The 13,115-nt window shown below is 44.0% G+C and overlaps 1 protein-coding gene across 6 annotated transcripts in view; it reads right to left on the bottom strand.

The window, feature by feature from the left end:
* Positions 1-13,115, bottom strand: part of LOC126480767 (protein slit) — an 834,741-nt gene that overhangs the window by 789,547 nt on the left and 32,079 nt on the right. For all 6 annotated transcript variants that reach the window (XM_050104062.1, XM_050104063.1, XM_050104058.1 and 3 more), the window contains exon 2: positions 8,239-8,310. In XM_050104062.1, coding sequence (XP_049960019.1) covers positions 8,239-8,310 — 72 coding nt within the window. The remainder of the gene's footprint in view (positions 1-8,238; positions 8,311-13,115) is intronic.

A 13,115-nucleotide genomic window follows, 5' to 3' on the forward strand; every position in this document is an offset into this window, starting at 1 on the left:
CACAGTACAGGAATTCTATGACAGCACGTTGCTTCTGACGAACGTCAAGTGTAGCAGCCATCTTGAAGACATGCTGTGACGGCGCCACTCACGGGAACAGGTTGAACTAAGTTTGAAAACAAGCGGGAAGGATGTATCTACACACTGTAAAACTTTCACACATGCAGAATGAAAACCGTATTTTTACAAAAATAGTGTCCATTTCTTTCGGAGTGACCCTCATGTTTATACGCCGACACCAGGCATGCGACTTTCAAGTAAAATGTCTCCCCTGTACGGGAATAAACGTAATGGATGTTCGAGTATTGCTATAGACATATGGTTGACGACATGAAAGTGTGTGCCTCACCGTGAGTCGTGCTCGGATAGCGGGAAATCCGAGTGCGTGCCCCGATCCGGCACAAATTTTCACTGTCGTCATTCCTTTCTGCAGCTAATGATTGTCTATATTCCCAATTGCGAATATGTTTAATGTATTTAGCGATGCATTTCAGAAACTATGGTACAAGTATGTAGCCAGTGTGACATACGGGAGTTTTGGTCGGCTCAGGAGGCGTGCACGGATAACCTAATGGTTAAGTCGACATCCCGCGGCAAACGGGGGATCTAGCTTCGAGTCCCGGTCTGGCACACATTTTCATATTCCACCAATAGGTACTACACCTATACCTAACACAGATAAAGCCAAGTTACTCGTATTCAGCAAATTTATATCCAGGAAATTTCGGACGGCTGCCCGTCGTCAACAATGTCTGCTCCTCGAGACATACGAGCCAAAAATGAAGAAGAGATCCGCATGATTTTAAGCGTGTAAAGAGTTAATGCGAAACCGGGCCAGGAGATAAAATATATCCAGATTAAACTGCTTTGTGTGTCTTATCTGGTGGTGGCGTTTTTGTTTCAATGTGGCCATTCAAAACTAGAATCAATCCTCACCACCAAATTCCTTGCTCCTACGCGACAACCCTTTACACGAACGTACAAGACTCCAGTCAAAAATAAGAGTGGAAAATATACTATTATTTCAGAAGGTTGAGTGTAATCGCTGTTTGATTGTGTAACAGCCACACTGCGTGCTTTCTTATACCTACGTCCAGCCGGAAGCCTTCCAATCCAATACAGATGCGACGCCGCAGTGTGTGGACTCGAACAATTTCTGGCGCTGCGATCTCGTTGCGAAGGAAGACTGTTGTGATGGTTCCGGTGTTAATTTGTTGAACTACAGTGGCCCCTGACACGAGATCACTTTCCGTGCATCGTTAGTTCATGCATCCGACACATCTTTATCTAGACTTGTTCTGTCTAGTGTAACAATAATATACAAAAGCTCATTTGAACTTCGACTGATAAACATAATAGTGAAATAAAAATCTGAAAAAAAGGCGAAGTGCAGGCTCCGCTAGGTTAGCCTGCATCTTGTACTCGCAAACTGCAAGAGTCGTCAATGTGTTGCAGTATTTTGAAGTATGTTTTATGCTCACGTTCTATGACAGTTTTGGAAAACCAATATCTCATCTATAAAAAAATCAACACCGATTATCTAAGCAGAGATCGTGCAACACACAACTCGCTCTGTTTATCCATGAAATCCAAAGCGCCGTATGCAAAGGGGCCCAGGTTAACTCTGCTCCATATTTTCCGGAACACATGCGATACAACTCCGCATTGTCGTTTGCTCAGCAAACTGCGATCTTACCGAACACCCGACTACATTTGCGACTCGATTTAGAACTTCCTAGTAGACGCAACTCAACACTACTTCTTAACGAGATGAAATCGACACGGGAGTGTTAGGTACATAACGTCTGGAGCATCATCAGACTGTTCGTAGACGATCTGTGAGTATAAGTATCTTTTCGCATTTCATTTGCTTACGCAACCAGATTCAGTACTTTATTACACCACCTTCAGGCCCCTTGAAAGATAAATTGTGAGAGATCTAGTCTCGTGTGCAATCTTCCTTGTCCGTGTATCTTTGGTTTACAGAACACTATCCCTTCGTTCATCAACCAACGATTCGTCGGTTCTATGTTCCTTTGACTTGTCGGTTACGAGCTACAGAAAAGTAACGACAGCTGCGATATATTTATTGTAAACAATGATACATAAATTATCTGTTCCTTTCAGCATAAACTGAAAGTAAGCCTAAGGTAAAATGGATACGTCGCATAACTAACGAAGTGGTCCTGAATCGAAGAGGCAAGAAAAGAAAATTACGCTAGAACCTGAGTAAAAGAAGGGATCGTTTTGAAGCATTGTTCACACTTCCCAACCCCAGCGAATCAACGGCTCACAAAAATATATTCGGGAAATGTGAGAGTGAGGTGGAAGCAGTGTGTAGGTGGTCAAGGGGGCAGCAAAGTGAAAGTTTGTTTGGACTTTTGGGACAAGGAGTGTGTATGGATTACGCAGCTTTTTTCGTATTTATGTGAACAATGCAGCGAGGCAAATTCATTAACTATGATGTCAAACATTAAAATCGTTATTAACTGTCGACCCTTTGTCTCTGCGTGAGCTCTCTTCCACTACTGCGTGTTTCTGGCAATGCCGAGCGACAGAAATGTGAGACAGCAACGAAAAGTTTATCTTCAATTTGTCGACGATGTGACGCAAAAAACTATAGGTAAGTGTTTTTGGCAACCGTTGGACGGTTTATGTATGGATCAGGAGTGTCTCCTGTGGGCTGTAATATAAATACATTACTATGGTGGCGAAATTTACAGCTTTGGTGACGCGGGGGGTAGCCGTGAGTTCTAAGGCGCCTTGTCGCGGTCCGCGCGGATGCCCCCTTCGGAGGTTCGTCCCCCCTTGGGCATGGATGCGTGTGTATGTGTTGTCCTTAGGATAATTTAGGTTAAGTAGTGTGTAATCTTAGGAACTGATGGCCTCAGCAGTTTGGTCTCATAAGACCTTACCACAAATTTCCAATTTTTACAGCTTTGGTCGCCACGCTGAAAGAAACATCGAATATGATAGATACTGAAGAAATGAATTAAAGTTTGTGCCACGTGCTGGACTTGCAACCGGGTCTCCTGCTTATTAGACAAACATGTTAGCCATTACACCACCGATGTAGTGTTGGTAACACTGCTGCACAGACTACGCTAGTCCAGTGCCCTCCCTAACACAAACTTCAATTCACGCTTTCAGCCTATTTTCCCCTTCTTACACTCAATAAATCCTTAATTCACCCAACGTTCGCTTAGAGAATGGTAGGAGACTTCCTGAGGCATTAGGGAAGTGTGTCAACATTTTGTTGGGTGTACTAAAGTGCGCGTCATTTACGATGGCGGTCGAGTTTAGGTTCGTTCTGGGCATCTGACGTCACAAAACACAGTCAGCCAATGAACAGAGAACGACGTTGCCAGAGCTCGATTGCAGTGTAGAGCACGGACGAGTGTCTTCAGTTTTAGAAAAGTTCAGTCAGAAATAAAGTAATTGAACAAAAGCAATGTCTTGATAGCAGACTTTCTTTTATAGAAAGTTTGGAAAAATCATTCTTTATACCAACTGCTTGATATTCTATTAATTAATTAAACCAAACAAGCAATAAGCCTCCTAATTTAAGCGATAGCAAGGAAATTCATTCTCACCAACCGCTTTTTCACAATAAAGAACAGCGGTAATTGTTTATTTCCTATTGTACTTGGACGAAACATGAGTAATTCATAATCATACCCACAGTGTTTGTCGGTATTTTGAGTGATTTTTTCAAGTTCTCCAGGAATTCTGTTAAATGACGAGCTGCATTAGTGTAACGGTTAAAGTGTTCATGAATTTTATTCGTTTGAATGTAATTTTTTGAAATTTCTAGTGGCAACTAAAATCGACCGTACTGAACGTATACGCTGTGGACTTTTACCTCTGCAAACTCTTCAAAATTTTATGCAGTGGTTTACTACATTTAATGCTGCACAATAACTGCGTTGAACATCGAAACAAAATTAAGTCATTTATGGGGGGGAGATATCAGTCAAGATGATGTGTAAAAATCCAATTTTTGGGTTCAAAAATGGTTCAAATGGCTCTGAGCACTATGGGACTTAACTTCTGAGGTCATCAGTCCCCTAGAACGTAGAACTACTTAAACCTAACTAACCTAAGGACATCACACACATCCATGCCCGAGGCAGGATTCGAACCTGCGACCGTATCGGTCGCGCGGTTCCAGACTGTAGCGCCTAGAACCGCTCGGTCACTACAGCTGGCAAATTTTTGGGCCAAATAGTTTTTCTGAAATCGAATGATAAGTGTGTCAAAGCAGGCGGAACACTATGTGTCTCTGACAAAATCGCGCACAGCGCGGAATGCCGGGAGCTCGTCTCTGAAGCACCGAAAGTGTTAATGCGGCCGTGGAGGCTTTACTTCATACACTGCGCGCTCTTCCCTAAACGTAAGTTTGCGAACTATACTACACTATGAGCTGCTTCTCATGGCGCGTGCAACTGGCAACGCAGCAATCTCCCGCGTCTGGGCGGGCATCCGCGGGCCGCCAAGATAAAAGAACTGAACTGTAGTATGGGAGTAGGGGGGGGGGGGGGGGGCTACATTAGCCTTCGTCTACATTGGTCTCAGCTTGACAAGGCTTTACTTGGTGGCAATCTGATGCTTTCAATAGTTCTGGATGATGGGCAATAGCGTTTTAACCATAAAACCATTTTTTGTGGTGTGCTAAAGAAAATATCGAATGTCCATTTAAAACTTCAATAGACAGCTTTGAAATATAGAAAGGTCTTGATCGCACAATTCTTTATTAAGCATTACGCGCTTCCAGATTTCACTGTCAGACTGAGTATTTAAATTAAACTTTAGTAAAAATCCGGCCGTGGTGGCCGAGCGGTTCTAGGCGCTTCAGTCTAGAACCACGCGGCTACTACGGTCGCAGCTTCGAATCTTGCCTCGGGCAAGGATGTGTGTGATGTCCTTAGGTTAGTTAGGTATAAGTAGTTCTAAGTTCTAGGGGACCGATGACCTTAGAAGTTAAGACCCATATTGCTCAGAGCCATTTGAACCATTCTTTTTTTTTTAAGTTTAGGGGACTGACGAGCTCAGAAGTCACGTCCCATAGTGCTTGGAGGCATTTCAACCATTTAGTAACAAGCTCACGAAAGTGAACATATAGACTCAGCGTAATACAGATGTCATCTCATATAGAAGTACCGTTCTCTATTGGAAGAGAACCTATGCCAGTAGACAATGGCACTGTCGAATATGGCTATACGAGATGAGATGTGTATTATGTTGAGTCTATGTGCCCACTTTCGTAACCTTTTTACGAATGTTTGATGTAAATTTTTAGTGTGATGATGAAATTTTGTTCTTTCTATTTTTACTTAGCAGACTTTGAATTATAAAGCCAGGATTAAATTGGAAATTGCAAAGTCACCGCATACGTGAGGAACAGACAGTGTCGAAATTCTGATTACTTTTTAAGCATGGATGCGTCACTGCCAGCAAGATATAATGTCATTTTTTTCAACAATTTTTTCAGTCGAGGTGTGAGCCGGCTGTCGTACAAGCACATGTCTGCTACGGAGGGCTGAGAAGTGGAGGGAATTTAATAAGGCGATGGAAATTTCGCCGGTCGGCGGGCAGCGTAGCAAATCGTGAAAAATTGCGTCGCGTGTGGCGGCGCAGTCTGTTTCCCGCTAATCGGCTGTCCAGATGGGCAGCGCGAGATACTGACCCAGAGAGCGGGCGCAGCCTAGTGACGCGGGCAGCGGGCAACCGGCCGGCGCGGAGCGGCGCAGGTCTGGAGCTGAGCCCTGCGGCTGGCCAGGGCATGCGTGCGCGCACTCGGGGGCTGACGCACCGCACGCACGGTTCAAATCAAATGGCTCTGAGCACTATGGGACTTAACATCTGAGGTCATCAGTCCCCTAGAACTTAGAACTACTTAAACCTAACTAACCCAAGGACATCACACACATCCATGCCCCAGGTAGGATTCGAACCTGCGATCGTAGCGGTATCGCGATTCCAGACTGAAGTGCCTAGAACCGCTCGGCTACAACAGCCGGCAGCACGCACGGGGGGCACCACAGTCTCTACTCGGCAACCTACGAGCGGGGACATCTCGCGGTTTTACGACAGACGCGTGTTCACTTCGGTACCTCCTAGGAGAGGCGTGTACACACTGTGCTAACGAAGGCCAACGAATGACAGCCAGTGGATTAGGTCGAACGTTGCTCGCCAATACATTCGCGTTCGGCCTCTCATCCTCACCAAATAGAGGATTCGGATCAACGGATTCGGTCGTGCAGGATCGCAGCTGGCTCTGATAACTTGTCGTGGTTGCTCTCATTTCGATATTATCATAAAATAACGCTTTAATTACAGTTCTAAGGTAGAGGACGATTTATCAGTCGACGCACGTGCACCATTTATTTTACTGCAAGAAGCTGATCGTCAGAAACGGATAAATGACACTGGTGGACGACCTCTCTTTTAAAAGGTAGGGAGCAGTGTGGTGGGACAAATTAGTCTGACCTTGCAGCTGATTTGGAATACGGGGAATTTCATATTTTATCCGAATGAAAGCTACAGATTTCGAAATCTTATTTAATTATGTACGCCCTGGAATTTCAAAGATGACACCTTTTCAGGACAAATGTACAAATGGTTCAAATGGCTCTGAGCACTATGGGACTTAACATCTGAGGTCATCAGTCCCCTAGAACTTAGAACTACTTAAACCTAACTAACCTAAAGACATCACACACATCCATGCTTGAGTCAGGATTCGAACCTGCGTCCGTAGCGGTCGCGTGATTCCAGACTGAAGCGCCTAGAAACGCTCGGCCACATCGGCCGGCTACAAATGTACCTGCAGCAGATAGGATAAAGATTACACTGAGATATTTAGCTACTGGGCGAAGACACGTCAATAAAGAATCCATTTTCTTTGTCGCAGTCTTCACATTACTTTCTAACAGTCACCCTACTTCGCTCCAAGATAGTCTTTTCAGTTTATTGCTATAATCGCACTTCGCTGGGTCCCATAAACATTTCCGTTCCTGATAAAATTGTCAGCTTTAATGCTGTCTCCGTATTCCGCTCCATAGTCCAGCATTTTTAATCTTATTAACACACACACGTTCAACAGACACAGCAAATTGCAACAAACCAACGAAGATTCGACCCGGCGTCCACACTGAGATGCGTCTCAAGACAAACGTGCCGCCAAAGCTTTGACTTTAACCGTCGGCAGTCCGACCCGTTAACCAACCCCAACCGCTTGGTTGGCTCCGATTTGACGCCTGTACATACTAAGCAAATCACGGCGGTTGGTTGGCGTTACGGTGTACTGCGTATCATTATAAAGTGTATATCCAGTGTCGCATCAAATACTGTATGTGATATGTGTAGAAGACAGATACAGCGAAGAGGCGCTGCTGAGTCACAATCGCAAAAAAATGGCGCTGAGCACTATGCGACTTAACTTCTGAGGTCATCAGTCGCCTAGAACTTAGAACTAATTAAACCTAACTAACCTAAGGACATCACACACATCCATGCCCGAGGCAGGATTCGAACCTGCGACCGTAGCAGTTGCTCGGTTCCAGATTGTAGCGCCTAGAACCGCACGGCCACTCAGGCCGGCCACAATGGCAAACAAGACGCACAACTATAAAAGTATTGTAAGTCTTTATGAACGAAAAAAAAGTTCTTTTATGACAAGTAACTCTGTTCACTGCATCCAGGTAAGTAATCCTGAGAGAATTATTAAGAAAATCATCATCGCCTGCAGAAGATACAGCGGCGGTTAAGAATTAATGTACAGATGAACCGCCGTGGTCCGCATATTATTTCATTTACTACTACTTTCATTCATCAGGCTCAAGCATCTTCAGATATTTATTGCCGTTTATTAACATGAACGTATTGCCATCAGGGCAATGGATAAACCAAATAATACTGCCACCTATGGTGATTTATGTCTACATTACGAAAAACATGGTGTGGCCAACTGCGAATCGAAGCTCAAACCCGTGTGCGCCGATAATTTCTCTCGTTTTTTTCCCCTCGAGAATATTTGTTTAATACAATCTGAGCAGCAAAGCAATGTTTTTACTTGAAACTGATTATACCGGAACTTGGAGAAAACCGTCAATTTCAAGTTAGTTTGACATATAACCGCAACACATGTCCAGAAAATTCCCTTTCACGAAGAGAGTAGTGCTGAATGATAAGTGGCACTTGTCCGTATGGTATGAAGCTGCAGAGTACTTTACTTACAGCCGCTCGAGCGCCATCAGGTCCTGGAAGGCGCCGCGCTCCACCGTGTGGATCTGGTTGTCCTGCAGCTGCCTGCAACACAACGAAACGCACATGTCACACGCGTTTACTTCTAGCCTTCCGTAAAACACATCCACTCAGTAACGTAATTAACTCAAGTGAGATACTCTCACAAGTTGTTAAGTATGCTTGTAAACTGATTACACACTTTCCTTCCAATAAGTTCCGGTACTCACTTTTTTTATTACTGGCGAATAAGCGACTCTAGCGCAGTAACTACGGTGGCAGCTGGCGATAACAACTGTAAACAACAGATGTGCATTCGAACAGCCAGTTTTGAGCAGGAAGTTTTAAACAGTGGTTGTGTGGCAGTAGTGTGTCAAAATTGTTCTGTCACAAATCGCAATAGACGAACATCTCTAGATCAAATGTTGAAGAAGCAACAAATGTGTCTATAGTTTATACCGCTCGCCCTGGCTCGCGAACCAAAACAATGACTCCAGGACGCCTGCTGCGACTTGATTCAAATGCAAAACACGGACAATTCTTTTCTGGAAAAAATCATCACCGGTGACGAGACTTGGCGCTATCAATACGAACCAACCACAAAACGACGAAGCACACATGGGGTACGTATTTCATCTATGATCTACACAATTGCATTTCTCTTTACAAATAGGTAAATGCAAAATAAAGGCTGTAACGAGAAAAAGAAGCCGCGCGGGATTAGCCGAGCGGTCTGAGGTGCTGCAGTCATGGACTGTGTGGCTGGTCCCGGCTGAGGTTCGAGTCCTCCCTCGGGCATGGGTGTGTGTGTTCGTCCTCAGGATAATTTAGGTTCCTCACAAGCGACTTCTAATCAAGCTGCGGGCCTATGGGGTATCGTCTCAGTTGTGCGACTGGATTCGTGATTTCCTGTCAGGAAGGTCGCAGTTTCGTAGTAATAGACGGCAAATCATCGAGTAGAACTGAAGTGATATCAGGTGTTCCCCAGGGAAGCGTCCTGGGACCTCTGCTGTTCCTGATTTATATAAATGACCTGGGTGACAATCTGCACAGTTCTCTTAGGTTGTTCGCAGATGATGCTGTAATTTACCGTCTAGTAAGGTCATCCGAAGACCAGTATCAGTTGCAAAGCGATTTAGAAAAGATTGCTGTATGGTGTGGCAGGTGGCAGTTGACGCTAAATAACGAAAAGTGTGAGGTGATCCACATGAGTTCCAAAAGAAATCCGTTGGAATTCGATTACTCGATAAATAGTACAATTCTCAAGGCTGTAAATTCAACTAAGTACCTGGGTGTTAAAATTACGAACAATTTCAGTTGGAAAGACCACATAGATAAAGAGACAGCTTACACTACACTCGTTCGTCCTCTGTTAGAATATTGCTGCGCGGTGTGGGATCCTTACCAGATGGGATTGACGGAGGACATCGAAAGGGTGCAAAAAAGGGCAGCTCGTTTTGTATTATCACGTAATAGGGGAGAGAGTGTGGCAGATATGATACGCGAGTACGGATGGAAGTCATTAAAGCAAAGACGTTTTTCGTCGCGGCGAGATCTATTTACGAAATTTCAGTCACCAACTTTCTCTTCCGAATGCGAAAATATTTTGTTGAGCCCAGCCTACATAGGTAGGAATGATCATCAAAATAAAATAAGAGAAATCAGAGCTCGAACAGAAAGGTTTAGGTGTTCGTTTTTCCCGCGCGCTGTTCGGGAGTGGAATGGTAGAGAGATAATATGATTGTGGTTCGATGAACCCTCTGCCAAGCACTTAAATGTGAATTGCAGAGTATTCATGTAGATGTAGATGTAGATGTAGTGTGTAAGCTTAGGGACTGATGACCTAAGCAGTTAAGTCCCATAAGAATTCACACACATTTGAACATTTTTTAGAGAAAAAGAAACCGACATTTCACGATTACAAGATCAGTGGTAAACAGCGGCAATGGACAAAGGAAAAGCGTTAAATTTTTTGACACATAATGAGCTCACAAAACAAAGAGTCACCCACTTAACAAAGTTCATCTGGAGCTATTGTGTTTGGATATACCAACTTATCAACTGATTCTAATTGACCACTGGGAATGAGCGTACGGCATTGTGGGCCGGGAGTTCCCCATTCGAGGAAGTTCGGCCGCCGAGGGCAAGTACTTATTGCATACTACTTATTGCATACGACGCTACTTTGGGCGGCTTGCGCGTTGGAGATGAGGATGAAATGATGATGAGGACAACACAACACCCACTCCCTGAGCGGTGAAAATCTCCTGCCCCAGCCGGGAATCGAAACCGGGCCCCTTGGCGTGGCATTCCGCCGCGCTGACCACTCAGCTAACGGGGCGGACTAACTCACCACTATGATCATTACATAACTTCTTGAAATGTTGATTTCGTAACAAGATGTGTAACATATAATTTCTCGGGCGAAAATGTGTGCTAACCTTTTTGGATACTGCAGTCAATGGTTCAAATGGTTCAAATGGCTCTGAGCACTATGGGACTTAACATCTATGGTCATCAGACCCCTAGAACTTAGAACTACTTAAACCTAACTAACCTAAGGACAGCACACAACACCCAGCCATCACGAGGCAGAGAAAATCCCTGACCCCGCCGGGAATCGAACCCGGGAACCCGGGCGTGGGAAGCGAGAACGCTACCGCACGACCACGAGATGCGGGCTACTGCAGTCACCTTGGCCATTTTCCGGCTGAAGGTGGAAAGGGTTTTTTGTTCGGCCTGAAAATGATTGCTCAGTAATTCCCTAATCATCCTACATGGGTGGTGGTCGAAGCCGACGAGGTTGACTTCAAGGACGAGTAAATAAATGTTCCTCCAGAGACTGTGTTTTCTCAAACATGCTCCAGAAAAAAATTATAAAAGCGCTGCAAGGAAGCAGCACCACACAAAATCTTTCTTACTGGGAGCAGGAAATGGGTCACTGGAAATGCCTGCATTCAGCTCCCGATTATTCTTGGCTTAAGGCCTATCCGTTAAATAAACCCGTGGAGCCAGTCCTCGTGGTGTAGAGCTGGTGTTTTCGCATTTCGGATGTCGGAAGAGGGTGGTTCTTCGAAGCTAACCAAGTTATTTCATGCAGTAAGTGAAACTGAGAGACACCTATAATGCACAGCAGTGTGCAGGTGTGGATTTCGTGCTGAACTTTCCGGTGTTCCGGGAGAGTCTTGCTTTTAAGTGGTAGGGCTGGTGCTTGGCTGGCAGAGAAAGCCCTTACATAATGTCGCGGAGACAGTAGCTAGCTAGAAGATTCCGTGAAGTAATGGAGACGGAGTTAGCGCGGTTAAGTAGATGCCAGCAAATTATACTCGGGTCCGTGGGAATCTGAGAGTGGTTTGTTTGTGTGTCTCTTCCTGTACTAACTTCGAACTGTATTCTCGTTGTGCTGTTGCGGTGAGTATTGGCGAGACTTGCTAGTATCCAGTCGGAGGTAGTTTGTTGAACTGCATGCGTTGAACACATTCCGATCCACAAGATCGCGGAATCTTCCCTGAAAGTAATTAGACAGTTACAAGGCTTTTAATTATTGACTTTGAGAGCAAAGCTGGCGACTCTTGTCTACAGGGGAACGGGAACTCGACCGACAAACTTTCAGACGAGGTAGTGTGGAGCAAACAAGGGAAAAATTGTAGACAATATAGGATCTATCATGTATATCTTAAATATTAGCACTTTTTCATCTTCGTTACTGTGAAACACATCTCTACTACTGGCAGCTCTTTACTTTTCATAATTTCAGAAGAGGTAGTATTGACCAAAACAAGAAAAAACGGGTCCAGTAAACATGGTCTCTACAGCGCATACTTTAAGAGCTGTTAGCAGTTGGTCATCTTTGCTTCTGTGAAACACGTCCCTTCTTCTAAATAGCTCTTAAGGCATGCAACTTAGGGCTCAGGTTTACTGAACATTCTTTCTTTGTTTGATCCGCCTTACCTCCAACCAAAATATAGAAAGAAAAAGCTAGCAGCAGAAGAAATGTGTTTCACAGTATCGCAGATGGACTAGTGCTAATAGCTCTTAAGGTTTTTCAAATACCACATTTACTAGCTTTTTTTCCCTTGTCTTAGTCCAAACTATCATCTGTGAAAGTCGAGTTCTGGCTCATTCTCAATATTACTAAACAGTGTCACGGAACCTAATACCAATTCCAGGTTGTCTGTCTAACGGCTTTCGGGGGCAATGAATATTTGATTTTCAATATTTCGCGTAATTATTGACCACATTTAAAATTTTGTCACTACCTATTCATTAAGAGATATAATCTTATGTTAAATGTTGTAAGAAGTGTATATTTCTACTGTATATTGTCAAACCACAATTTATGAATGATGCTTATATTTTATTAATTTGATTAAGCAGGAATATTAATATTTGTCATGCTGGAAATAACTGTGGTAGCAGGGAATGTCTGCACCAAAGTATTGTTGGCAGGAGAGACCGCACATTGATATAATTTTAAAAAGGTTATGAGAGACCGCGTATGGATACATTTTAAGAAAAGAGCGGGAAAGACCGCGCATTGATACATTTTGTAATGGTAGCAGGGATTGTCTGCACCAGAAAGTATTGTTGGCGGGAGAGACCGCACTTTAGCGTTCGTAGAAGTCAGTAGTAAGCGAGATGTGAAGCGAGTCGGTAGCAGGTCTGAAGCGAGAGGTTGAGAGGAGCGGTGTGCCTGCCAGCCACCAGCTATGATTTACAAGAGATTATAAACGGATGTACAGAGACATCAGCTAACTATAATCATAAGAGGAACTAATATTATCGAATTATTTTTTTTGAGAAACTCAAGACAACTGAAGGTATGTTTGCGCAGTGCTAGTTGTATGATTATTGTAAAAAGTAAGTCCCAT

This window comes from Schistocerca serialis, chromosome 5 (genome assembly GCF_023864345.2).
Source record: "Schistocerca serialis cubense isolate TAMUIC-IGC-003099 chromosome 5, iqSchSeri2.2, whole genome shotgun sequence".
Lineage (NCBI taxonomy): Eukaryota > Metazoa > Arthropoda > Insecta > Orthoptera > Acrididae > Schistocerca > Schistocerca serialis.